The 25,016-nt window shown below is 41.4% G+C and overlaps 2 protein-coding genes across 4 annotated transcripts in view; one reads left to right on the top strand and one right to left on the bottom strand.

Moving 5' to 3' along the window:
* MAML3 (mastermind like transcriptional coactivator 3) overlaps positions 1-25,016 on the top strand; it is a 342,237-nt gene that overhangs the window by 197,892 nt on the left and 119,329 nt on the right. For all 3 annotated transcript variants that reach the window (XM_045019992.1, XM_045019991.1, XM_045019993.1), the window contains exon 2: positions 7,243-8,733. In XM_045019992.1, coding sequence (XP_044875927.1) covers positions 7,243-8,733 — 1,491 coding nt within the window. The remainder of the gene's footprint in view (positions 1-7,242; positions 8,734-25,016) is intronic.
* Positions 16,587-23,021, bottom strand: LOC123371152 (ATP synthase subunit f, mitochondrial-like). The gene is made up of 2 exons (XM_045018443.1): positions 22,812-23,021; positions 16,587-17,024 (listed from the first exon to the last, which is right to left on the bottom strand). Exons 1-2 carry the CDS (start codon positions 23,019-23,021, stop codon positions 16,734-16,736), a joined length of 501 nt encoding a protein of 166 aa, XP_044874378.1. The 3' UTR covers positions 16,587-16,733.

Below are 25,016 nucleotides of genomic sequence, written 5' to 3'. Positions count from 1 at the left end.
TGGACTACATAAGACCTGAATGCTTGTGTAGGAGGAACTCTTTGAGTTGGCTTCTTAAATACCTTTATGCTGTTTCACATCTGATACACCTTGATGAAACATAGGAGCCTTGTCTCATAACAGGCTTATTCAAAGTGATACAAGCTACGAAAGTGAGATCTTGGAAGAGTGTTGTCGTTTTCATAATGTAATAAAAATATTGTAATAATAAATAATAATAAACAGTGTGTAATAAAATGATGTGCTTATATTTCCAAGATGACTGGTTTTTATAATTTCTACTCAGGTAAAGGAGAACTTTACTTGTGAGACTTGACATTTTAGTGAAAGGGGTTCACAGGTGGTTAAAGTTTAGGAACCACTGGTCTAGGTGGACCATTGGAGATGTTACAGACTTAAAACAGATTCCACAAAGTGGATTTATTGTAAATATTAAATCTCTCTTCTTTTCGCAAGACCCAAGATGGAAGAGCATGATGTGCTTTCTATGTGCAACTGCAATCCAAAATCATTTGGATACAGCAGGATTAGAGTGGTGATCTCTCAGCCTTGGGAGCATTGCCTTCAATAGGCTATAGAAAGAAAAATATAAATAGTTGGGGAGGGGTTGGAGGTCATAAATATCTTAATTAGTTAGAAGTGGCCTTATGTAATGCACTTCTGCTTTGCTCAGCCATTTTTCTGTTAAGAGTTCAGCCTTAATTTGTGAAAGGCTATCTCATTCCTTCCACATTCCCCACCATTGCACCTGCAGCCATTGCTGGTAAAAAGCGAATGCGCGCACGCACACACACACACACACACACACACACACACACACACACACACCTCTCTCTCTGAGATACTGCAGTTATTTCGTATTCTGTATTTCACACAGAGCAATACTGCTCTTTCTCAAACACCAGCATGTTGTAACTGTTGGCTTTCTTTAATAGCTATCACTGCATGTGTAGTAGAGGGAATATGGAAGGAATGAGAAGTCCATTCACAAGCTAAAGCTGAACTCATAACACACAAAAGGTCAAATAAAACAAAAGAGAAGAATTCTTATGCCATATTGATCATCAGAGGACACAATGAGGACTATTACACCTTTGCCTAGGAGTCAGTCATATCAAATAAAATTACTCAATGTCACTCCAGGGCAAGGGACCTTTACCAGCTGTGATGTTTTAATGAGCTATCCATAGCATCTGGGTGCAGCAATGGAAACTATAGGCTCAGAACTCACTCTTGAGACAGAGATACAGAGTGGAGGTGAATCAGGCTCATGCTTGGGCATAGCTACTGGTGATCTCACGGGAAAGTCATGTTCACCTCGCCCCAGCTAAGGGAGCATGCTGCAACTGGAGAAATGGTGAGAGAGGAAAGGTGGGGCAAGTGCAGAAAAACCTGGAAAGAGAGATGGTGGGACACCCAAACACATGAGAAGGAAAGTAGGACTCTCTTTGCAGGGAAGGTCAGAGTTTAGTCATTGCTTCAGACTTGAGCTCATTTGAGTAAAGATGAGACAGCTCAGCTCATCTGAAATGGGAAGGGGGAATGGGAAAGACCAATTTTTATTTTTGTTTCTTTAAAGCTTGAATCATGCGAGTGCTATGAAGGGAATATTAAGCGGTGTTCTGTTTAGATGCACCTCTTCTACCAGGGAGCTTCATTTTTGGGTTTGTGTGTTTGTTTATTTTTCCCGAGAACAAAGGACAGCTACAGAACAGAGCCTCATCCTGCTACATCCAGCAGAACTTCAGGATATGCACACAGTAGTTGCCGTAGTTGTCATTCATGCCATGTAACATAGGGATTGAAATGGCCAGAGCTGGGTTAACAACAGAAAAAGTCAGTGGCAACATGACCATTATGTAGCTGGTAGATGAAAACATCTGTAATAGCAACTGGAGCCGTCTTGTCTATGGCCTCACTGATCATCTGACCGTCAAGCATAAGGGGAACTGTGTTAAACACTATGAAGTGTGTTTGACTTTTACAGCCAGATAGGAAACAGAAAGAGAATTTAGTCTCTGAGCTTTTTTTGAAAGAGCAATAAAAGGACTAAACAGCAGCAGTCCTGGTCACTCCCCATACATAATTGAAATAGCTGCCCACTGAAGTCAGAGTGAGATTGGGGGGATGGGGCTGTATAAGTGGCTCTGACTGTTGCTATAACAACAGCACCTTGGTCTAATTTCTTTTGAAAAATGAATTGCTGCTGGTGGGATGAAGCAGAGCAGCTTCTCCCAGCAGATGAAAGCTCTGCCGACAGCCTCAAGTGGTCTGTTGTTTGTGTTTTGGATACATTGTGCTGTGCCCGCTGCAGCCCTGTTGAAAATTTCAAGACTGGTTAGATTAGGCCGATAGAGTGTGTGCATGCATTTGTGTGTGTTTGTGTGCACACACTCACATCCTTTAGATTCGCTTCAGAAAACAACCCACTAAAGTTTGACCTTTTTCTGTTCCACAAACAAAGTTCCTCTAATGACATATAAATAATACTGAGTCCTGCTTCACCAAGCCTTCTGCTTTTCTGCTTTGTGGTAGAAACCTGCTGTGAAATGGAGTCCCATCAGTGAGGTATTGTTAATAAGAATAATGTCCTACCAGCATGCAGGGGTTTTTATTTTATTTTATGCATCAAGAATTTTTTGCTCTTAGAGAGGAACCTTCAAGCTGCCTGCAAATAACCGCTTTATGCAAACTGCAGAGTGCATGTACAAGCAACATATTGTTTCTTTGAGGGAGATGGAAGGCGTTTTATAATAGAATATCTTATTATTCAGGCTTTGTTTTCAGAGGGGGAAGGGGACATACTGAGATTTTATACAAAAGCAGGGTGGACTCTTGATGCAGTAAGCTGTTTGCCAATCTATGGCCAATGCAAGACTTCTCAGCCATTCACCATTCCTCAGTCAGGACATGAAAATGAACATTTGAATTAAAATGGTCTAATAAGAATATTTTAGTTTTATACCAGAAGAGAAGAGAGATTTCCTCTCCAGCCTAGCCGAGGCAGTCTCAGCTTTCTCTTTTACCCTCTCCAAAGTTTATGACCAGCACATTCCCTTCAAGTGCACCATTCATATGGTGTTTCTGTCTAGAACTGTTATTAAGGTGATTTCAAAGTGCAATTAAAGGAAACCACACAAGTCTTTATTTTTTTGTCGTTTGTGCAATTTTTGTAAATCCCAAAATCCTGAAATTGCATTAGGAAAATCAAATAATTTTAGATGCAAGCTTAGAATAGGGTCCACTTGTTTTCATATGCAACAGTACATGCTTTCTGCACATTAGACATGTGAGGGAAAATGGTTTCCTTGTGGCTCTTTGTTGCAATAAAAAATAAATGTAGTCATTAATATTCATATACTGGTCCTGCTCTTACTCCCGCTGAAGTCAGTAAGTGTTTGTATATGTGTATAGTCAGACAGCCAAGTTTTAGAACATCAGGAAATCTTTAAGAGTTGGTATTGGCAGGAATGGGTTCGATTTGTTGCTGGTCATTTGGCGCTAATTTGTGTTAGTTTTCATAAACATGTCCATATAATAGATGATGGGTTCAGTATAAATCATTTAATGATATAGTGAAGCCTACAAATAGATCTCCGCATTAGCAAACTCATGTTTTAAGTGACCACCTTCAGTCTTTCTAAATGGACTGAGTACAATTCAGCACCACATGTCCACGTCTATTAAGCCACATATTTATTGTTACCTTGAGTGACTACTTGACAAGTTAATCTGGGGGGCACCCTCTCCCCAAAACCCTGAGTATAATAGCCCCATTCTTAATGCAGGTGTTTGTTATGAGATTATTCTTGGGGAACAAAGGGCCCAGCTCTACAACAGAAATAAGTATGATGGGGAACCTGATGAGAACATGGTTGTCCCTTTGCATTGTTAGAAACATACTTCAGTCTCGCAAATGTACATGGGACCCAACTGTGTTTTAATCCTGCCCCTGAATCACATTGCCCCAGGGTGTTGCATGCTGCTGGGACATGGCTGAAACACACCTGGATTCTGTCTACTCTACAGGACCAAACTATATAGGAAACTCTCTCCAAGGACCATCAGTACAGTAAGCAGGTCTTCCAACAAGGTTGTTCATACACTGTAGATAGGCCCAAGTACTTAGCATGCAGTCACTCAGTGCTAAGGGCCATGGAGAATTTTCTTGGGGGGTCTTTGAGCACAGTAACTTCCAGCTCTTTGAAATGCTTACTACTCCAGTGTCCTCTATTGCTCTTTTATCGGCACAGCAAGTTAGGATCACTTGTTTGTTGGGATTTTGGTGGGGGAGAGGGCTGGTAAAGGGGAGACGGAGAGTTACTTGTTAACTGAATGTTTAATAGCTGAAATGAAGATGTGTAGAAACTGAGTACAGAGGGTGATGTGTGAATGGGCTGATAATATCAGATACTCTAGCAACTTCTAGTATTTATTTTAAGTTACTCTATCAGCTGTTTTACTGAAGACCAGCTCTTGGAGCCAAAAGAGATTTATGACCTTTCTTTTCAAGTTCAGAAGGAGGTAAACTTGGAAATGACTGTTTTTGTACTTGAGAAGAGGGAGTATTACCACATCCATATTGTTGGTTGTGCGGTCTGAGCTAGGGATATATAAAGATCAGTCAAACAAACTCAATGGTGGTAACACGCTGCCACACGCTAGTGATATTGGTTCAAGAGCAGCCTGGGAACTCTCACTCTTTGCCTGGAGCTCTGATGTCACATGGTGGTGATCAGCTAGCTTTAAACTTTAGAGGTTATTCTGTTATAAAGCCACCTTATGGGACCTGATTTTCCGTTGGCACTAGGTTTGGAGGAGGGTGCTTGCTCACAGAAAGCTGCAGTGAGACTGTTGGGGAGGAGTCAAGCTATAGGAATGGTGACCCCAGCAATAAGGAGTTAGGGAACCTCAGAACACACTCCAGACCATTCTTTCGTCTCGGGATAGCGACACCAAAAGTAACCCAGACGTGCAAAAAGAAAAATACCAGCGTGATTGACCCTAATCTAATCCATGCTGCGGAACTCGCCCCGATGATCTTAGAGTTGGCTTTTGGCTGATGTTTGATCTCGTTTATTTATTTATTTGTCTGTTTAGCCAGTTAGAAATGTTAGCACTGCTGACAGATTACAGTGGATGATTGTTGTATTATATGTTCCCTTATTACGTCACCCATGCTTCCTGGTAAAATGTGTTGTAAAAAGGCATAGGTCGAGGACTATGGTATTTATACACTATTCTTTCTTCTTGGGTAACAGGCAACAAACTCTCATGTCTATATGCCAACAGCACCTTACTTAGGAGAGAGAGCCCGTATGTTAATTAGCAACATATTCATCACTTTCCCACTCTGTCCCGCTAAAAATCTCATACTCTAATCCTTTTCAGTGGAGTCAGGAGCTTGGACTGGGGAGAAGAAGCTGATGTTTTGCTTAGGGACTCATAGACTTTCCTTTCCATGTTATAAAGGTGATATTAATTCCTGTGTAGAGGACCAGCACAAGGTCTGGGCACTGCTGAAGTCCCATTTACACACTATGTGGGGCTCTTAACTGGAACTGTGTGATGCATAGGCCTTGTCCTGAGAATATCACTCCCAGTAAATAAATGGTTCTGAAGAGTACACAGACTGGAGAGGGAGAGGGAGTCAGCAGGATCCCTGTATAAAGGGAGAAGAGACGGTGGCATTTGCTTACCTGTTCCACAGCCAGGATGAACTTTTGGGGAGGGAAGGAGAGTGGAACTCCCAGTTTTTCATTCCAAATAACCAGAGGGATATGAGAAGAAATGAATGCAGTACTTCTCCTCTGAGCAGCCAGGAAGGACAAGGGAAGAGGGAGTGTGGAGAGTCCCCTTCTCCCCACTCCTGGAATTCTTCGATATGCTGAGGTGATCAAACTTTCCTTCAAGCACCATGAGAACTGGTCTGGAGGACTCTGGGATGGGAAGTCACTGGAATAAAAAATTGTCTGAATCTGGAATCGTGGGAAGAAAAAAGTTGAGAACCTCTAATATGGGGAAGGGCTGGGAGATGAATGTCTATGATCTTAGTAAAAGTAAAATATTTAAATTGATAAAATCGTCAGTATTTTGTTCTCCATTGTTTTACTATCAAGGATGTAAATGTGTCCTGAACAGGTTCTCTGGAATTGTGACCTCTTCACTTTTTCCACACCCTGTTCTTTTAGCTTTAGCCAAAGAAGGCTGCTTTTTTAGCCTGGCATTTAAACAATAGATGTAGCATTTGGTGTAGCATGAGATAGAATTGTAGCTAGTTGCATTAATGGAATATAAATGTATCAATCTGAGTTAAAATACTTGTTAACGAGTTAGTTTTTCATGTAAAAGGCTAATTTGGCTGCATTTGTGGACTTGTTTTGTTAAGTGAATATTGCTATACTATTGTTTTAATTTGTTCTTTATTACTTATATTATGGTAGCACCTAGCATGCTAAATGCTATACAGACTTTTTATATATAACTTTGTTTATCTCTGAGTATCTGAATCAGTTCAATATCATATAAAGTGCTAACAATTTTTCTTTTATTAAAGTTTATATATTTTTTACTATTTAAGACCAACTTCCAATATATCTCTGTCTAGTATATTAGAGCAGAGTGCTGATTAGATAAAACTTTTTAAATGAGTCGCTTGTCTAAAGACATAAAAGAAAACAGCTCGTGTTTGGAATGGCAGTATTTATACTGTAAATAATTTTCTAGAAACAAAGATTTTCAGAAATGATTAGTGTTCTTTTCTTTTTTTTTTTACTCAATTTTTGGGTGCCCAACTTGAGACTAGCTTACAGGAGCCTGATTTTTCAGAGGGCAAATGCTTGGCTCTTTTTGAAACTGAAGCTACTTTAAAGTGTCTCACTTACTTTGGGTGCTTCCATTTTTGGGTGCCCAAAATCCCTAGTCACATTTGAAAATGTACCTTTATAGTAAAACCCCTCAAATGGCAAATTAAACAGCAGTGCACCAATGTGTGAGATTCTTCACCTCATATTCAGGATCAAGTTTTTTTTTTTGTTTGTTTCAAACCCTCTTCTCCAATTTGCCTGACCTCTGAGGCATAAGGAGAAAACCAAGGACTTTTCCCATTCAGAATTTCTAAAATCTGTGAGATACAAGGGGAAAACCTACTGTTGCAAAGTTCATAACATGGTTGTGTGAAAGATAAATTTGTGTAAGTGGCTTATATGTTTTTTATTTTTTTCTTTCTTTTCTTCCTTCAAGCTACAAGAGACAGTAAAGAGGAAACTGGAAGGAGCGCGTTCACCCCTCAATGGAGAACAGCAAAATGGTGTCTGTGATGGTAGTTTCTCTCCAACCAGCAAGCGGATACGGAAGGATGTACCAGGAATCGATACAATCAATAGCTTGCCCAATAACTTGCCTTTGCCTTCTGTTTCTCCTCTTCACCAGCTTGACATGAAGCCTTCCTTACCCCTGCAGAAGAGTGGAACTCATGCTAGTGGGCTGGAAGACTTGGGTAAAAATGGTGGACTTCCAGAGATAAAGCTCCCAGTTAATGGTTGCAGTGAGCTTGAGGACAGTTTTAACATCCTGCAAAACAAGGAACTAAAACAAGAACCTTTGGATGACCCCACCTGCATAGACACTTCTGAAACATCCCTTTCGAATCAAAACAAACTTTTCTCAGACATTAATCTGAATGATCAAGAGTGGCAGGAGTTAATAGATGAGCTAGCCAACACTGTACCAGAAGATGACATACAAGATTTGTTCAATGAAGACTTTGAAGAGAAGAAGGAACCAGAATTTCCCAGGCCTGCCGCTGAGACTCAAGAAAGTGCAAGTGTTAAGAGCGATCCATCTCATTCTCCATTTGCTCATGTACCAATGGGGTCTCCCCAGGTGAGGCCTTCTTCTTCAGGCCCTCCATTTTCAAATGTCTCCACAGCTTCTAGTATAACTTCTGTATCCAGTGCTCCACCAGCTCCAATCCCTGCCAGCTCACCAGCAAATTGTGTTGTTCAGTCACCCCAAACTCCCAATCAAGCCCATACTCCAGGTCAAACTCAGTCACGACCTGGAAATGGTTATCTTATTAATCCAGCAGCAGTGACTGTTGCAGGTTCAGGGCCTGGGCCTGTGGCTATACCCAGTGCTGACTTGTCTCCAGCTGAACAGCTCAAACAAATGGCAGCACAGCAGCAACAAAGAGCTAAACTCATGCAGCAAAAGCAGCAGCAGCAGCATCCAAATCAAGCATCAAGCTGGTCACCTGTGGGACCTCCATCTAGTCCGTATGGAGGACCCTTCAGTGCAGACAAACCAAATAGTCCAATGATGTATCCCCAAGCCTTCAACAACCAAAATCCTATAGTGCCTCCTATGGCAAATAATCCACAGAAGACCACAATGAATAACTACCTCCCTCAAAATCACATGAATATGATTAATCAACAGACAAATAATTTGGGTACAAACTCTTTAAGCAAGCAGCCCAACATGCTTACTTATGGCAACACTAAACCTCTGACTCATTTTAATGCTGAATTGAGTCAGAGAATGACCCCACCAATGGCCAATCCCAGCAAGAACCCCATGATGCCATACATACAGCAGCAACAGTCCCAGCAGCCACAGATGCAAGCTCAGATGACACACCTGAGTGAGGAACAGAAACGAATGCTTATTATGAAGCAGAAAGGAATGCTGAATCAACCGATGGCATATGCAACACTTCCCTCCCTTGGCCAGGTAAGCATGAATACAGGACACACTTTGAATAATGCATGTGTACCATTTGTAGACAAGCAAGGAAAGAATAGCACAAAGCTTCAGCGTTTGCAGCTTCTCAAATGTCTCTGTATGTTCTCTTTCTTTAAGTGGAGGGGTTTCTTTGCAGCAGCTTCTTGTTTTCAGTGTGACACCAAATGAATGCTTATATTGTGAGCAGACATACTCAGTCTGTGTATCTGCTGATTAGGGCTTGGCAGGGAGGGCATGGAGAAGATTGGTTTTGAAGTCTCATCTCCTCTGAGAGCTTGTCGCACCCTTTGTATAATGGGGCACTTTGTACCTTTGCATCTGGTACTGTTGTATTGTTTAATGTTTAGAATGTTAACATCCTAAGAGGAGGTTTAGTAGTGTCACTTTTCCCTCGATGGTGGGGAAGTGAAGCGAGGCTCAAGCCATCTTGAAGCAGAGCATTTAGAAAGGATGTGGCCAAGTCGCATGAACTGGCAATGGAAGAGCCTTCAAGAGGCTGAATGCCCTCAACTCCTACTCGAGGGAGTAAATAGCAATTGAGGTATTCAGCACCTCATGGGATCATGCCCAAACTGAGATAATTTATTACATGACTTCAAAGTGGTCCTTAATTACCCCTTTTTAATGTATTTTCATTTTCCAGATGCATAAAGTCTTTTCCAGTGGCTTGTCCAGTGATTTAGCTCTTAGAGATAAGCTTTGCCTCCTTGGCCTGACTGACTTTCCATTACCTTCTCACTTTAAACCCCTGTGGGGCTGGTGTTCTGAGGTTTTGGGGATACACAAGCAGATGGATCTAAAATAATTGTTAAATACCAATAATAGAAAGACCAAGTAACATTATGGGTCAGCCAGATTAGGATCCCTTCATTCACACTGAAAACCCTTTAGTAAAACTACTGGTGTGCATAAATATTCACCAGTGTGACTATTTGAGTGGTGTTCGTGTTTGAATGTTGTTTTGTTATTTTTAAAAAGAACTACAAAAAATAATCAACTGTTTTATAATCAGTCCAGGCCTACAGTTAATGTGATACATGTCATGGAAGGTATGCCACCAAAGAGTGTCAGGAATTGTGATGTAATGATATGCTAATAGAATTGTCTATTGTTAGTTTTAGTCCAAACAGCTTTTACTAAATTAGCTGTTTCCACAACCACCTACAATAAGTGCTTCCTTTTGAGCACAGTTTGAGATAATTAATTGTGACTCACATTGCTAATGCACACGTGAATACAGCGGGGTTTTACATTTCCTTAACCCGTTGAGTTTTGAAATCTACCAATAGGGGGAGCATATCTTTTCCACCATAGAGCCCTTCACATGTTGTTTTAAAGTGAACTGCAAAGCTAAAAGAAATGTGCTCATGATGCATCATGCATGAAGATAGTTGAAAGGTTTGTTTTTCTGCTTGTCTTTTGCATTAGAAATTACAAGTCCAACTTCTCTGTTTTTGGTGAAGGCCTATCTAAAGAAATAGTGGGATAATGACATCAAAACAGACAGAAATCTGAGCTACAGCTTTTCCAGCCTTTCACTGAGAGGGAAAGGGATGTTTAAGCAGACTGTTTAATACTTTGTGATTTCTTTTCTTTGTTGGTTTGTTTTTAAACCTGTTTGAGTTAAACACCTATCAAACAGTTAGGAGAAAAGCTGCCACTGTGAAAGATTTAACGTCCCTTCACTTGAAGGCTGAGAAATCTGTAGTGCAGGTTTTACCTTTACAAATGTCACTGTCTCATTACAGTTCTCCAGCAAGAGCAGGGAAGTCAAGATTTCATATTCCTGTTGTTGTTATGGTTTAAAAAATTCAGAAAACCCTGTTTAACAAACAAAGCACTGAAGGCATCTTTGTAGTTTAGAAGAAAGAAACATGGGGGGGGAACCAAATTTTTTTTAAAAACATTTGAGTTTCACCTTTAAATGACCTGACCAGAAATAGAGACCTCTATTGCTTCATACTGAAAGGTCCCTCCAGTCCCATGGGTGACTTAAGGTGCATGTATAGAAGAGGTTCAAAAGAGGTGAGAAAGGTAAAATAATAGATTTTCAGCTGAAAGGTATTTCCCTACTCCTTTCCTTACTGCTTCCCTGAAGATTACTTTTCTATGGAAAACTGGAAAGCTGTTGTTATTCTGAGGTCTGCTCATTCAGGAATGGATTGTTTCACACAATGATGGGAAAAGATCTGTTGATAATATTGAGCCAAATCCAGAGATAGATGTTGAGATACTGCTACAGACTCCAGGATACAGAGAGAGACAAAGGTGCTAGAATCTCAGATCAGACCCAGATTATAGGTAAACATAACGAAAAACTTTTATGTTGCTGTTTGAAACAAACTTCAAAATGTAAATAAGTGTGTGTCTATATCTTTCTGTGAGTTTATAATTGTTACTCTCTGACTGTAATTTTTGTACCTCTCACATGTATTCATATGGTCTATAGATATATATTTTGGAGTATATCAAGATTATTTAAAAACAAAGTGGGTATACAGAACAAGAGATACTGCTATACTAATTGGGTCACATGGTTGGCACTGAGCATATATTAATACCACATGACTGGTACACAGTGCATAATTTTTGCCAGGGCTGAGCCCCAGCACCTCTAAGACAGGCAGTTCATAGGCCTGACACCTCTGGTCTTGGCATGTCAGTAATGAACATAAAAAAAAATTACTTGAACCATAGCATCTCTTTCATTACAAATTAAGCACTGCTGGTACAGAAGTTTATTCAACAGATTATGTACATACAAAAATCTTGAGTGTTATTTCTGTATTGGCATAAAATTAGAGTATATAGAGAGGCTTGTAGATGTATACCTTAAAATCCATACACATCTGCATCTATATAATTCTCTTTATAATAAATAGAACATCTACATATATTTACCACTTGCATCATTAATTGTTCATTACATATACCCCATTTTATCAGCAAAGTTGGGGCTATATAAACATTCTACGGAGAGGTCACAAGCATATCTGACCTTACCTTCCTATTAATATGTCAGTGACTGGCTGGTACTCTGGCCTTGTTTCCTAGGCTTTGATGAGCCTTATTAACTATGTTTAGAAGAAAAGGTGTGCAGCTTGTAAATTTTATAGGGGAAGTAAGCATAACAGAGTAGATCTTGTATGACTAGAATAAAATCAAACATTTGGAACTGAGAGAGCTGTCAGAAGTTAGTGAGTGTGAGAAGGAGAAGAGAGGGCAAAGCAGAAGAGAATTCTCTGTGAATGTAAAAAAAAAATTATAAACTTCTGATTCATCACTCCGATGAGGTTGTGAGGATGCTGTGGCTATCATTTCTATTAAAAATCCAGATACCTTGTTTGAAATTAGAAGTGTATGGGGGAGGAGGGAAGAAATAATACCATATAGAAAGAATCCCTTCAGATTTGCTTTTGTATCTTTTTGTTTTAACTTTTGAAAATGTGTAGCTGATTCAGTAGGCCTTTTTGTATGTGAGTGAGAAAAAGGGCTTTGTATCCATAGATCATTCCTAAAATGTAACCAGCTCTACTATTTTAACTGAAAAACAAAAAAACCCAAACCAAAACAAAAAAAACCATAGAGCTATGAAAGAGATCTTTGCTTTCTTTTAAGATTGTGTTGTTTAATACAATGCCTTTTATACCTAGACCAAAACAGTCATTCAAATTTCAACAGTTCCACTATGAAATCTGAAATTATAGAAGAAGGTCCCCACACTTCCTTTTGGTGCTTCCAGGGATAGCATAGACAACAGTCAGACTCTGCTCCAAGGAGGCACAGGATTGGAATAGCAAAAATTTGGCAGTTTGGAATGTTGAGGAGCACCCAGGGCTGGCTCCAGGCCACCAGCTCAGCGGCCAAGGGGAAGGGGCGGCACATCCGGGTCTTCGGTGGCAATTCGGTGGCGAGTCCCTCTCGGAGGGAAGGACCTGCCACTGAATTGCCGCCCAAGAAGAAAGTTATGGGGTTTTTTTGTTTTTGTTTTTGCCGCTTGGGACAGCAAAAACCCTCGGAGCTGGCCCTGGGAGCACCTGCCAAACAACCTGAGGAAATGTCGAGACTTCATGTTCTTTGAAAGCTGTGGCTGGAGCCAAAGTTTCCTGTTGTCTTCAGTGGGCCTCACTTTTACAAACACTAAAATTCACTCTTCAGAAATCACAGACAGGGAGGAAACAATTCACTGATGCAGAGCTATATGGATATCATAAAGTCGCTTACCTACATGTGTTTAGTGAGCAGGCAAGGCACATCTGAGAACCTTCATATTCAAGAATAGACTGGTTAAATTCCTGGTTTGAATTCTACATGTTCCCATTTTATTTGTAGTGAAGGCGTCACAGTTTCTCCTCCTCTTATCCAACATGAACCACCATTTCCACATACCTACTTCTGAGATGTCTCATTGGTGGCTTCAAGATTTTACATAACACTTGCCTGTGTATCTCTCTTGACTTACCCTGATCCCTGTGTCTGCTGTCTGTCATCCTGCCTGACACAGCTGCCAGTTAAATCACAACTTTAGCCAGTGTGTCAAAATCTGTAGTTGTTCTGGGTAAAAAAGATTTTATACTCTTTGTCTCAAGCCACCAACTCTATCACTATTCTTAACTTTTATTCCAGGCTAGACATATAGGAGGAGTTCTTGATCCTAGACTTGGATTTTCCTTCGAAATCTTCATTGTCTATGAAGACAGGTTTCAGAGTAGCAGTCGTGTTAGTCTGTATCTGCAAAAAGAACAGGAGTACTTGTGGCACCTTAGAGACTAACACATTTATTTGAACATAAGCTCAAATTTTGTCTATAAAGTGGCTTATCAGTATCTCCAGAAAATTGCTGAAAATCATCCTTAAGCCTAATGTTACTGAAATCTGTATTCTTTCTCCAATTGTTTTCCATTTCCATTGTTGCAATTCCCTCTTTTATATACTACGGAAGAACATAGGGATAGGGTAGTATCCCTTAAAATAGTTTGAGTCCTCAAGTCATGCTCCCTGTGTTCTCTGTTATAGACAGGGCCGCCCAGAGGATTCAGGGGGCCTGGGGCAAAGCAATTTCAGGGCCCCCTTCCATAAAAAAAGTTGCAATATTATAGAATACTATATTCTCGTGGGGGACCCTGTGGGGCCCGGGGCCTTGGGCAAATTGCCCCACTTCCCCCCCCCCCCTTTGAGCAGCCCTGGTTGTAGAATCTGCCTCAGATCAGTAGTATGTACGTATCTAGACATAGCATGCTTGTTTATATTTCATAAACACCATTTTGGGGGACAGAAGCGTTTCCACAGTTTCTTCATATTGCTGCTGTTGTGTAAAGAGCAAAAGACACATCATCTTCCAAATTCCTCTGAAAACTTCAGAGAATCCAGAAAGTGGTAACTACTCTTCACTTCTGTCTTAGGGAGCCTGACCATATAACCCCTACAAGTGGCCATCATGGTTTCTAATTCAAAACTGCCTTCCTGGTTTTTAACACTCTCCATGGCTCCATTCTACCTCTCTGACTGTGTATTCAAGGACTGGGGAGCACAGGAAAACAACATATAATATTTTGCACTTCAGTGGCAGCTTTCATGTCAGGATCTTTATTTGCATTACAAATATTGATTAATTAAACCGAAGAAGCACCCCTGTCTGATAGGAAAGTATTAATATATTTGTTTTACAGAGGGAGGGAAGGAATGAGGCAAAGAGATGACCTGCCCAAAGCCGTGCAGGAAGTCTGTGGGAAAGCTAATATAACTTAATAAAATACATTCCTTTGATCAGAATTATGTTCAGGTCATTAGTGTCAAGGTGAGATTGCAGCTCACCTGCTGTTTCCCCCTCTTACCAATTCACTCTTCTTTCCCATTCTTGGCCCTCCCCCGTTTTCCTGACTCTCCAGACTCCTGACTCTATTTTCTCTTTAAATCTGACTTCCATACTCAGCTGAATGTCCAGTTTGAGGCAGAGGCCTTTTTAACTAGCATTTTGTTGGTGGGGGCGGGGGGGAAGTTCACAACATTTACAATTTTTCATTTTGCCTGTTTTTTGTTTTTGTTTTTTCTTATTCTAATTTCCTAGCCCAGTTTCAGGGTGTTTCCATGTTTTGAATTTATCCAGACTGCTTATCATTATTGGACACACTAGTGCAAGTCACAAAAGTAGATTACCATTTTTTTTTCAAATTCACAAATGCCTTATTTGAATCCAAAATTGTCAAATTTAATGTAAATCTGAATGTATCCAAGATTCAGCTCACGTGTACTAAACTGTATTGCCAACCCTAAGTGTTCAGCAATCATGAGATTGTCTTCAAATCATGAGAATTTTTGTAAATGATAACTATTGGATTCTTTTTATTTGCCTTCTGCCTTTAGGGTTAGTTTCCAAGCTTTTCTCCACAACTACATGGGACAGAAACTTTCTGTCTTTCTGTCTTCCTTCCTTCCTTCCGTGGCAGCGCTGATACTAACCTTTCACTCCACAAATTGCTGTATCTTCCATTCTCACTTCACTAGTCCATGAGGACATTTGTAGTTTTCTCTCTTTCTTTTATTTTGACTAATCTAATCTGTCCTCACATATCTTTTCTTCCCTTTTTTCCTGTCTCTGTCTCTGATCCTGTCTCTGGAAAGTGTTTCTCCATCCCTTTCTCAGCTGTTCTGTGTTACTATTTATGAAGGATGCTATATAAAAATAAATTGTATTGCTGACTTCAGTAGGGACAGGGACGAAGAAATTACTCAGCAAATGGACAGATGATAGAGGGTGGATCTGATTTGTTTCATCTGGCCAATAAGAGAAAAGCCTTTTATGCATTTATTAGACACTTCTGTTAGCAATAATAATAAAACGGTCACCGCTTTCTGATTAGATATAAGAATGAAGCTGAAGATCTAGGGAAGCTTCCCCCCCTTTGCAGAATTCTCTTCTTCCTTCATCACCATCTCCAACTCCTGCACATTCCAGTTCTAAAGGGGGGCTTCCCACTGAAACTAATGAAAGTTGGATCGAGCCCCACATGATTAAAGCATCTTTGGTATGTGAAGGACTACAATGAATAGAGCAGGGAACATTCTATAATTGTCCATCCATATCTGGTATGTGTGGATCCCACAAGGTTATCACCTTCAAATAAACCACTAAGGAGTAGCAAACATGGGTGAATGTCTATATTATACAGAGGGGCAGGGATTTACTTTGAAGGGTTTCTTCACTTTTTATGTTTGTGCTCTTTAACAATGAAATATTAATTCCGTCTTTGAGATGGAAGACCCACTTTACTGGGTTTTCCCCCAGCCTTTTAATGTATTTTTAAAATAATAAATAAGGCTTTAATCCTACATTAGATATTAGTAAGGGGCTTTAGATTTCTGAGAGAAGAACTGGAGCCTCAATGCTTGTTACGCTGAACATAGATAATTATACTTGGACTGCCTTTCAGTCACTGTTTCAGTCCTGGACTGTGCCTATCAGTTTTGGGTGTTAATTCATATGTCTGTGTGGATGATGATAAATTTAAATAAATCATTCTTGTTTTACCTGGGCTCCTTTGACAATATCACCTGGCTTGGAACTAAAGAGCAGTAAATTCTTTTGCCAGAAATCCCTTTTCCAAGGATGCAGAGAGTTTACTCTTCAGTTAGCATTTGTTTTCAGTATCTCTCCACGTGTTTTCTAAAGAAAGACAAAAACTGGACTCGGAAAGCTGCCCCACGTAATGATGGGGCATTAGTAGCTGATGAAAAAGTTAATTTTACATGTAAAAAAACCAAAGTTGTGCTCAGATCACTAGTACTAACCAGCCTCACATTGGGACAGTTGCTGTTTTACTCTCTTTTTTTTTTTTTTTTTTAGTACATATTTTATTGGTCATAGAATCTGCCTGGAATTATAACAGTACAGAATTCAGTGTGACTGGCTTATATGCCTTCATCAGGGAAAGTTGTTCCAGCAGCTGCGTCCAGGTCTGCAACTTGCATTGCTGCAGTAAGTTAATGTTTCAATGATACTTCCTCCAACGATCATGCTTCAAGTGCTCATAGTTCCAAATGTAGCTGACAACAACATAACCAAAAAGCACCATAGCAACACCACCGATGCTCCCTTTCTTCACATTGATGTACTTATTTAAGTATCTGTCATAACCTCTTCGCACAGCCCCCGTCAGCCCGGAGGGGGTGAAATCCCGCACTGCGATCCAGCTGGGCAGCTGGCCCAGCTTCACGTCCAGGAGCCTGGTGTCTTTGAGGGGAACGGGACTCTCTTGTCTGGCAGACTCCTCGCTCAACCTCTTCCTCTCTCAAGCTCACTCTAGATGGTTGATTACCCTGTATGTTCCTTTCTTTGGTGCTCAAACATTCTATGATCCATATCCAGTCAGGAGCTAGTGACAAGCAGTTGATGAAATAAAAGCACTATTTTCAAGCAATAATTATTAAAAGGATCAGACCCTCTAATTAAAATGCTGAGCTTTGTACTATGGATTAAACATTGTGGGTCCCTTAAAAACAAGCTTTGACCTATGTTTTTCACAGTTCTTTATTTCTGTGAAATGTAGGTGGTCGTCTAACCCCTACCCAAAGCACACACTCAGATAAACTGAGGAAGAAAGGGACTCCAAAATGGGGGTAAATTATAGAATGTTACCAGGGGGCCTGTATTCCTCCCTGCCTGCTGCTTTCCTGTGGGTGGAATGTTTGCAGCACCCAGTGCTCTATGAATTCCTCTTTGTTGTCTCACACAAGGAGCGCCTCTTTCCTGTTTACATGTTATTTGGTGAAGGCTCTGGCTGTGGAGGACTGCAGAAGGGCTGCTACTACATTTCAGTGCCTGGACTTTGGTAAACATTGATAGGCAGTGTTGGAATGTAGAGGAAGCACAGGAAGAAAAGAGCGGGGGTAACTGAGGGGGACAGCAAAAAGAGGAAACCAGTAGAGTATTAAAGTAATGAGGAAATTCCTTTTTTGGTGAGTGTGAAGGAAGCCAGGGGTTCGGACTAGGATCCTTTCTAGCTGCTTGTGAAAACAGTCACTAGAGTTTCTTGTAAAGCCTGGTCAAACTGATGAAAAAGCAGCTGCCAGGAAAGGAAATCATTGTTATTTCTTTCTATATGGCAGCGCCCAAAGGTCCGAGACAGGATCAGGCCCCATTATGCTGTTCAGCTGAAGAAACACCTAGGGAGATGTAATACCAGCCTCAGAGAGCTTGCAAGCTAATTAAAGACTGCATATAAAAAAATACATTAAAAGAACATTGAGGTTGCAAAGTCAAGCACTCGGAAGTTAGGAAACGCCAGCTGAGGGGATTATGCAGTTACAGAGGCTAACAATGTGCACAGTTTGATGGTTCCATGCAAGTTAAACATTTAAAAAAATACTTTTAAATCCTTTATCAAACTGTGCACCCCTGTGTTCTGTTGGCATTTGCCCCCCTCTCCACTCCCACTGCTTGGAAAAGTGAAACCCTCCATTTAAATATAAACTATCCCCACAACTCCCAGTGGCCACCCTCTGTAATCCTCTTGCCTTGGATTGCCCATGTGGAAACCTGAGGCTGCTCTCTACCCACTCTGGGTGAGGCAGGGGTGAGTACAAGAGGAAAGAAAGTCTGTTGATCAGTTTTGGAGGGTATGCACTATAAAAATTGTCCAAGCACCACTGGTTCAGGGCTGTGAAATTGCCATTGGGCCTGCCCATTTCCTAACCCTGTCCTTGTTTACCTTTATTTCTCATAACTTTCCCACCACCGAACCACCTTACACAGCTCATAGGGTCTGAAACTGCTGATGGAATGGCTGTGCAGGAGCCATGCTCTGATGTTGCTGCCAGGGAGGGGAAGTTTCCCTGGGGCCATGTGCCCTCAGTCCTCTCATAACGAGGATGCGAGGGGTAATGGAAGAACTTGGCTACCCCGTGCCCACTGACATTGTGGCTGAGCCTTTCCTTCCTAGAGGGTTTTTCCTAGACATCTTAAATGGCCTCTCCCTGAACCCACATGGGTGCCAAGGAAGGGCTGGGCAGGATGCTCTCCTTCTGAAAATAGGTAACTGTCTCAGTAAGGGCTGGAAGAAGCTATAAGACAAGAACGGTTTAAAACTGGGTGCTTAGTGGTTCCCCCTCTGTTGCATGCTGCACATGTGAATGAAAAAGAGAGACAGATTACATCACGATAGTAGTTATGCTGCTCTCATACACAGTGAGGTGAGGGTAGCATGACATGCAAGCAGCACTCAGCTCTCATTCAACATGATGGAAGTGGGTGTGGCTGAAGGAAATAATGCATGCTCAGAAGGAAAAGCACCATATTATGCTCCCCTCTCTAAAGAGCATCCTGAAAAGGCACTGCATGAGCATAAAGTAAAACTGCCAGAAGCACACTTACACTTCACAGGGGAGAAATCACACCAGAGGACACAACAAGCCCAAGAGCTACAGGGCCACAGCCAGTATCCGCCAAACAGCATCCTATTATCATTGGCTTCTGGTTACCTGTATATGGCAGAGTGTATATGGATGTATGATATGGCGGTAGCATTGATCACTTTGAGCATACTCCTGTGGCCCCAGATATTTTAAATGCTGCATCATACTTGCCCCTTATTATCCATCTCTATGAAGCTGCTGAGTCCAGTTCCCCATTACCATTCACATAATAATCTGCTTTGGTGGAATTGTCTGACAATTCTCCTGCTTCTTGGTATCCACCGTTGCCGTGTACTGAAGTTCTGCTTCACAAACTTTGCCATGTTCTCCCCATTGTAGTATTTCAGTGCTGACTGAAACAGGCTTTAAATAATTTACTTAACTAAGAGCATGAAATAACTTAGAACTTTCTCTTAACAGTGTACCTGCAATTATGAGGTGATGTCCTGGCTAGAAATATGGGGTCATATTTTGATACTTTCAGAGGCAATTGCTGTATCCTTGATGGTGCTTCTCCAGTCTTTGTGTGTGTACAGCAATCAGTGCGTTATGGTCTGTGTCGGCTTTGAAACAGTGGCCAGAGAAAATCATGAAATTTTGTATATCCATATGCAAGTCCTAGTGGCTCTTTTTCAATGTATGTATATGTTCTCTTTGGTGCTATCATAACTCTTGTGGCATATGTCACAAACAATCATTCAGTCCCATGCCTTTGTAGCAGTACAGCTCACTGCCCTTCTTTTGAAGCATCTATGAAGAGCTTGATCTCTTTCTGCGGTCAAAGAATTGCTGCACTGGTGCTGATATTACTACATGTTCAAATCCTTGAACTCTCTTTCACACTCTGATATTCATGCCTATTCTGTATCTTTGTGAAGGAGTTTTCTTGGGTGAGTTGTCCAGGCTGCATAGTTAGGTATGAACATACTGACATAATAATGCAACATGTCTTGCAGTTTCTGAATTTCTTTTCTATCTCTGTGCCAGATACACTCGAATCTTGGAATCAACAGGCATTATTTTCTTTGTGGTAAATTTCCCTAAGTAGGTGATTCCAGTTGTTTTAAAGTGGCATTTGCCTTTATTCATTTTAAGATTATTTATACTTGCAATTTCCAGTACAGTCTGCAATCCTTCCTGACGTCCACTACCAGTGCTGCCCCAGTCTATTATGTCATTTAATGTGCATGTTCACTCCTGTAAGATCATCTAGCGTATGGGAGGCAGTGCAGTGAAATACTTTTGGTGCTGAACATAAAAAGCAGTATCTGCCAAATACTGTATTGAAAGTGCAAATCTTGGCGCTTTCCACGTTCAAGAGATTCTGCCAAAACCTGGATGATGCATCTGATTTGCTGAAGAATTTGGCTTCTGCTCTCTCAGCAAACATTTCATTTCTTATGGGCAAGTGGAAATGTTGCCTTTTAATGTTTGTGTTCAACTCCTTAGAATCAATGCAGCATCTGAGTCAGCAACCTCTTTTCTTCACAATTACTGGGGAGTGCACCCAGTCTATGGGCTCTTCAGTACTATGAATTCTGCTATAAAATACTGCGGCTCTTTATCTAGTCTGTTTTTCAACATTTGTGGGTCATTTTTGGTAACATGAATAACATTCTTTGCATTGTCCTGTCACTATATCATATATAAGACCAGTAGGCAGCCTGGTGGAAGTTTGTTAGCAGAGTTACAGTATTATTCTGACTATGATGTGCGCCTTCTTGAGCAGATCAAGTACACCATATGTGTGAAAGCCCAAGACCTGTGGTGGTTCTTCGAGTTCTGGTCCATATGTGTATTCAGCTGTGGGTATACATGCATGCCAGGCACCTGAAACCAAAGAATTTTGAGAGCAGTGTCCGTTGGTCCATGCATGTGTCTTCGCTTTCCTCATGCCTCCAGTTGAGATAAAGTTCAGGGCAGAATGACCACCTCTCCAGTTCCTTTTTACCACCACGTGGCCAGGTTCTCAACCTCCAGTGTCCAGAGCTTTGTTGTCTTTATCCATTTACCTGTAAAACATATCTCCCCTCCCCTCTCCCCTCACCTCATTACAAGTGCTAGACAATGCCTAGGACTCCGGGCTTCAAAGTTTGTTCTTCCTGCCCATGCTCCTTCTTGGTCAGCGGCAACCATCAGTTTTGCCTATACTGCCTTAGGGAAGCCCACATCGCAGCAAGGTGCAGTATCTGCCATTTGTTCCCAGTTGTACCCAGGAAGGGCGGGAACTTTGCCTTAAGAAGCACCTAGTGGAAAAGGTGTTGAGGCCTCAGGTGGACCCAGGTCAGAGGATCTCCCCCACCCCCTCCAGATTTCTCTTGAGAAAGTTCAGGATCCTCAATATAAGCTCCCAGGCATCTTCAGTCTTCAGTTCCAGCCGAATAGTGCTTCCTATTAACAAAGCCATCCTGGAGCCAGCTAGAGCAGTCTGGCATATCCTAGTCACTTGTGCCCCTACCTCTAAGATGGCAGAAAAAACATTACAGTATTTTGTTCCAGCCAAAAGGGCGGAATTTCTTTTTTCCCATTCTGCTCTAACTATTTGATCAGGCTGCCACAGCGCTCTAGACAGCAACATCCTTGACCTTCTCCAGCTGACAAAGAAGGCAGACATCTCGGCTTGTTGGGAAGGAAGGGTCTTCTATTTCTATTTCATTCAAGATAGCTAACTTCCACGCACTGATTGCTAAATATGATTTCCTGAACTATTCCAAATTTTCAGACTTTACTGACAAGCTTCCATATCAGGACAGAACTCAATTTCAGGATCTCATGGAAAAGGACAAGATGGTTGCCAAGACTGCTTTTCAATCAGCAGTAGACACATCTTTGAGGGCAATGGTTACTACCAATATAATGCATCCAGAACCATGGCTTCACACTTCAAGGTTTCCCGGGGAGGTCCAAAACACTGTGGAGGACTGCCTTTGATGAAATTCATCTGTTAACCAAAAGCCAGATGAGTCTTTACACACCCTGAAGGACTCCAGGACCACCCTCTGTTCCCTGGGAATATATATACCTGCCCCAAAGAGAAAATTCCATAGGCAATCATACAAGCCTGGGCTGATGGCTCAACAATTCTGCCACCTTATGAGCCACCCTGTAAGAAGCAAAGGATTAAAATGTCCCACTTCCCTGCATCTTCTGGGGCATCAGCAGCATCATAGCCCCAGCCCCATACTAAGCATCATTTTTTATGGGAGCATGAGAACTGTAAACCAATAATACCACCACTTGCTGATTCCTATATACACTTTAAAGGTCATCTAGCACTCTTTTTTTCACATCTGGAATTTTAGTAACAGACAAGGGGGTGCTAACATCATCCATTCTGGCTATGCAATTGAGTTTACTTCCCTGTATCCTCCACAACTCCTTATCCCACCCCTTTTCAGACGAGTCTCAAACAAGAACTAGAATTCTTCTCACAGCGAGGTGCAGTACAGCATGTATCTCTTCAGTACCAAGGGAAGGGTTTTTACTCAGTGTAGTTCCTAGTACCCAAGAAGAAGGGCAGCTGGAGACCCAATCTTGATCTCTGCCATCTCAGCTGTTTTATTTGCAAACTCAAGTTTTGTTTGGTATCACTGGCATGTATAATCACATCCCTAGAAAAAGACATGTGGTTTGCAGCTCTTGACATGGACGCATACTTTCACATAGATGTTCATCCCATTCAGAGATGTTATCTCAGAATCATGACGGGCTCCGACCACTTTCAATACAGAGTGCTCCTGTTCAGCCTTACTACCGTTCCCAGGATCTTTACCAAGGTATTCTCTGTAATAGCAAACCATATCAAGCATCATGACTTCACCATCTTCCCCTGTCTTGATGACTGGCTTCTTGTTGCCAAGATGCATCAAGAAGCCTACAGGTCTACTTTGACAATGCTTCAACTCCTGCTTTCCTTGGTGTCAGCGTAAACCCCAAAGCAGACTTTAGACTGCAGTAGAGCACCCCTAAACTCAATCATGTCAAGAGCTTATTTGCTGATGGACAGGTTCTAGGAGATGAACGTCCTCATTGACCAAGTCATAAGCAACCCTCAGGCACTGCAGAATCTGTGTTTCTCTACTGGGTCATATGGCTTCATGCACACCATTTGTCAGACTCCATCTTCATTGCCTGCAAGCCTGGCTTGAAACAGTGTACTCACCAAATCAGCAGTCCATGAATGTCATAGTAACTGTTCCCACCAAAGTAACATCATCTCTGCTATGGTGGAAGGATCCCCACCAGGTATCCATGGGTGTTCTCTTCCTTTCCTCCTCACTGGGCAGGATGATCATTACAGAGGCCTCCATGTTAGATTTTATATCAACAAACAAGGAGGAGTGAGACCCATTCCCGTGTGTGCAAAAGTAGTCAGTCTGTGGAATTGGTGCATCAGCAATCAGATGACCCTGTCGCTAGTCTATCTTTAGGGAACCAGAACATGCTAGCAGATTCCCTTAGCAGACATTTTGCTATTGACGACAAGTGGGAGTTCTATGACTTCGTAGTGAACAATATTTTTGCTCTATAGGAGACACCCCTATTCTGTTCACCTCGCAGACAAGCAGAAAATGCAGCATATATTGCTGCAGAGGAGCCCTAGGATGCCATTTTCAGGGTGACACTCTATTATTTCTTTCACAGTCAGATCATCTTAACTATGCCTTCCCTCCATTACCACTCCTTTCTCGGGTCTTATGACAGATTTGTCAGGACAGAGTGGGAGTCATCCTCATCACCCCCAACTGGCCCGGACAGTTTTCGTGCCCAAGCCTTCTGTGGACTCATCTTGACGACCACTCATCATTAAGCCCTTTTCCAATCTCCTGACCCCGGGGAAGGTCAAAATCAAACATTCCAACCACTCCATCTCAGAGTGTGGTTTTTGGATGGGTGTTGACCTTAGAATGATCATGTTCTGGAGCTGTTCAGAGCATCCTTACCAACAGTAGAAAGGATTCCACTAGAAGATGTTAGTTAACTAAGTGGAGGTGTTTCTCTGTCTGGGCATGACAAAGACTTGTATCCATAGTTTCTAGGGATATTCCTTTTATTTTGGACTATATTTTCCCTCTAAAAACAACATGTTTGTTCATCAGTTATTTATGGGTCCACTTGGCAGCAATCAGTGTGTTCCATCCATCTTCACAGGGTTATCTGATCTTTGCTAACCCACTGACTAACAGATTCTGGAAAGGCCTAATCAAAATCTTTCCTCCAGTAAAAAAGCTCACTCCTCAATGGGACTTGAACCTTATTCTTTCTGTGCTCAGTAATCCTCCCTTAGAACCATTAACTAGATTTTCTATGTCTTATTAGTCAAAGCACCTGGTATTCACGCCCTATACATTATTGTAATATTTTTTGTACAAAATAAACATTATGAGGTATCACTTGAAAACTAATAACTCACTGGTCAATAATGTCATAGTGAAATGTATGTAGCAACATTATATGTAAAGTTATGAATTCCCCCCTGAATGATGTTACTTGTTCAAAACCACATAGCCCTGCCTAGGTAAAAGTTGTTAAACAGACCTATCCTAAATAAATAAATGTGTGTTTACCTCAGTTTACATATAAGTAGTAAACAGAACCTCAAGACAGCAGAGGGAGAGGATTGCAGGAAACCAAACAATTTGCATTTTAGCAAACATGAGCGGGAGGGGGGGGAAAAAGCATTGCACCTCCTTCACCATCAGACTCATGTCGCCTTCCTCTAAGCTTGAATAAACTTTACTTTGAGGGGTAAGCTTCAGAAGAATCCATCTCTAAAGTTCACTGAACTAGAAAAGAAAGGGGAGAGACCCCCAAGTTATCTCTTGCACTCAAGAAGACAAAAAGAACGAGTAATACTTGTG

Source organism: Mauremys mutica, chromosome 5, assembly GCF_020497125.1.
Source record: "Mauremys mutica isolate MM-2020 ecotype Southern chromosome 5, ASM2049712v1, whole genome shotgun sequence".
NCBI classification, from domain to species: Eukaryota; Metazoa; Chordata; order Testudines; family Geoemydidae; genus Mauremys; species Mauremys mutica.
This window is presented reverse-complemented; position numbering and strand designations above follow the sequence as displayed.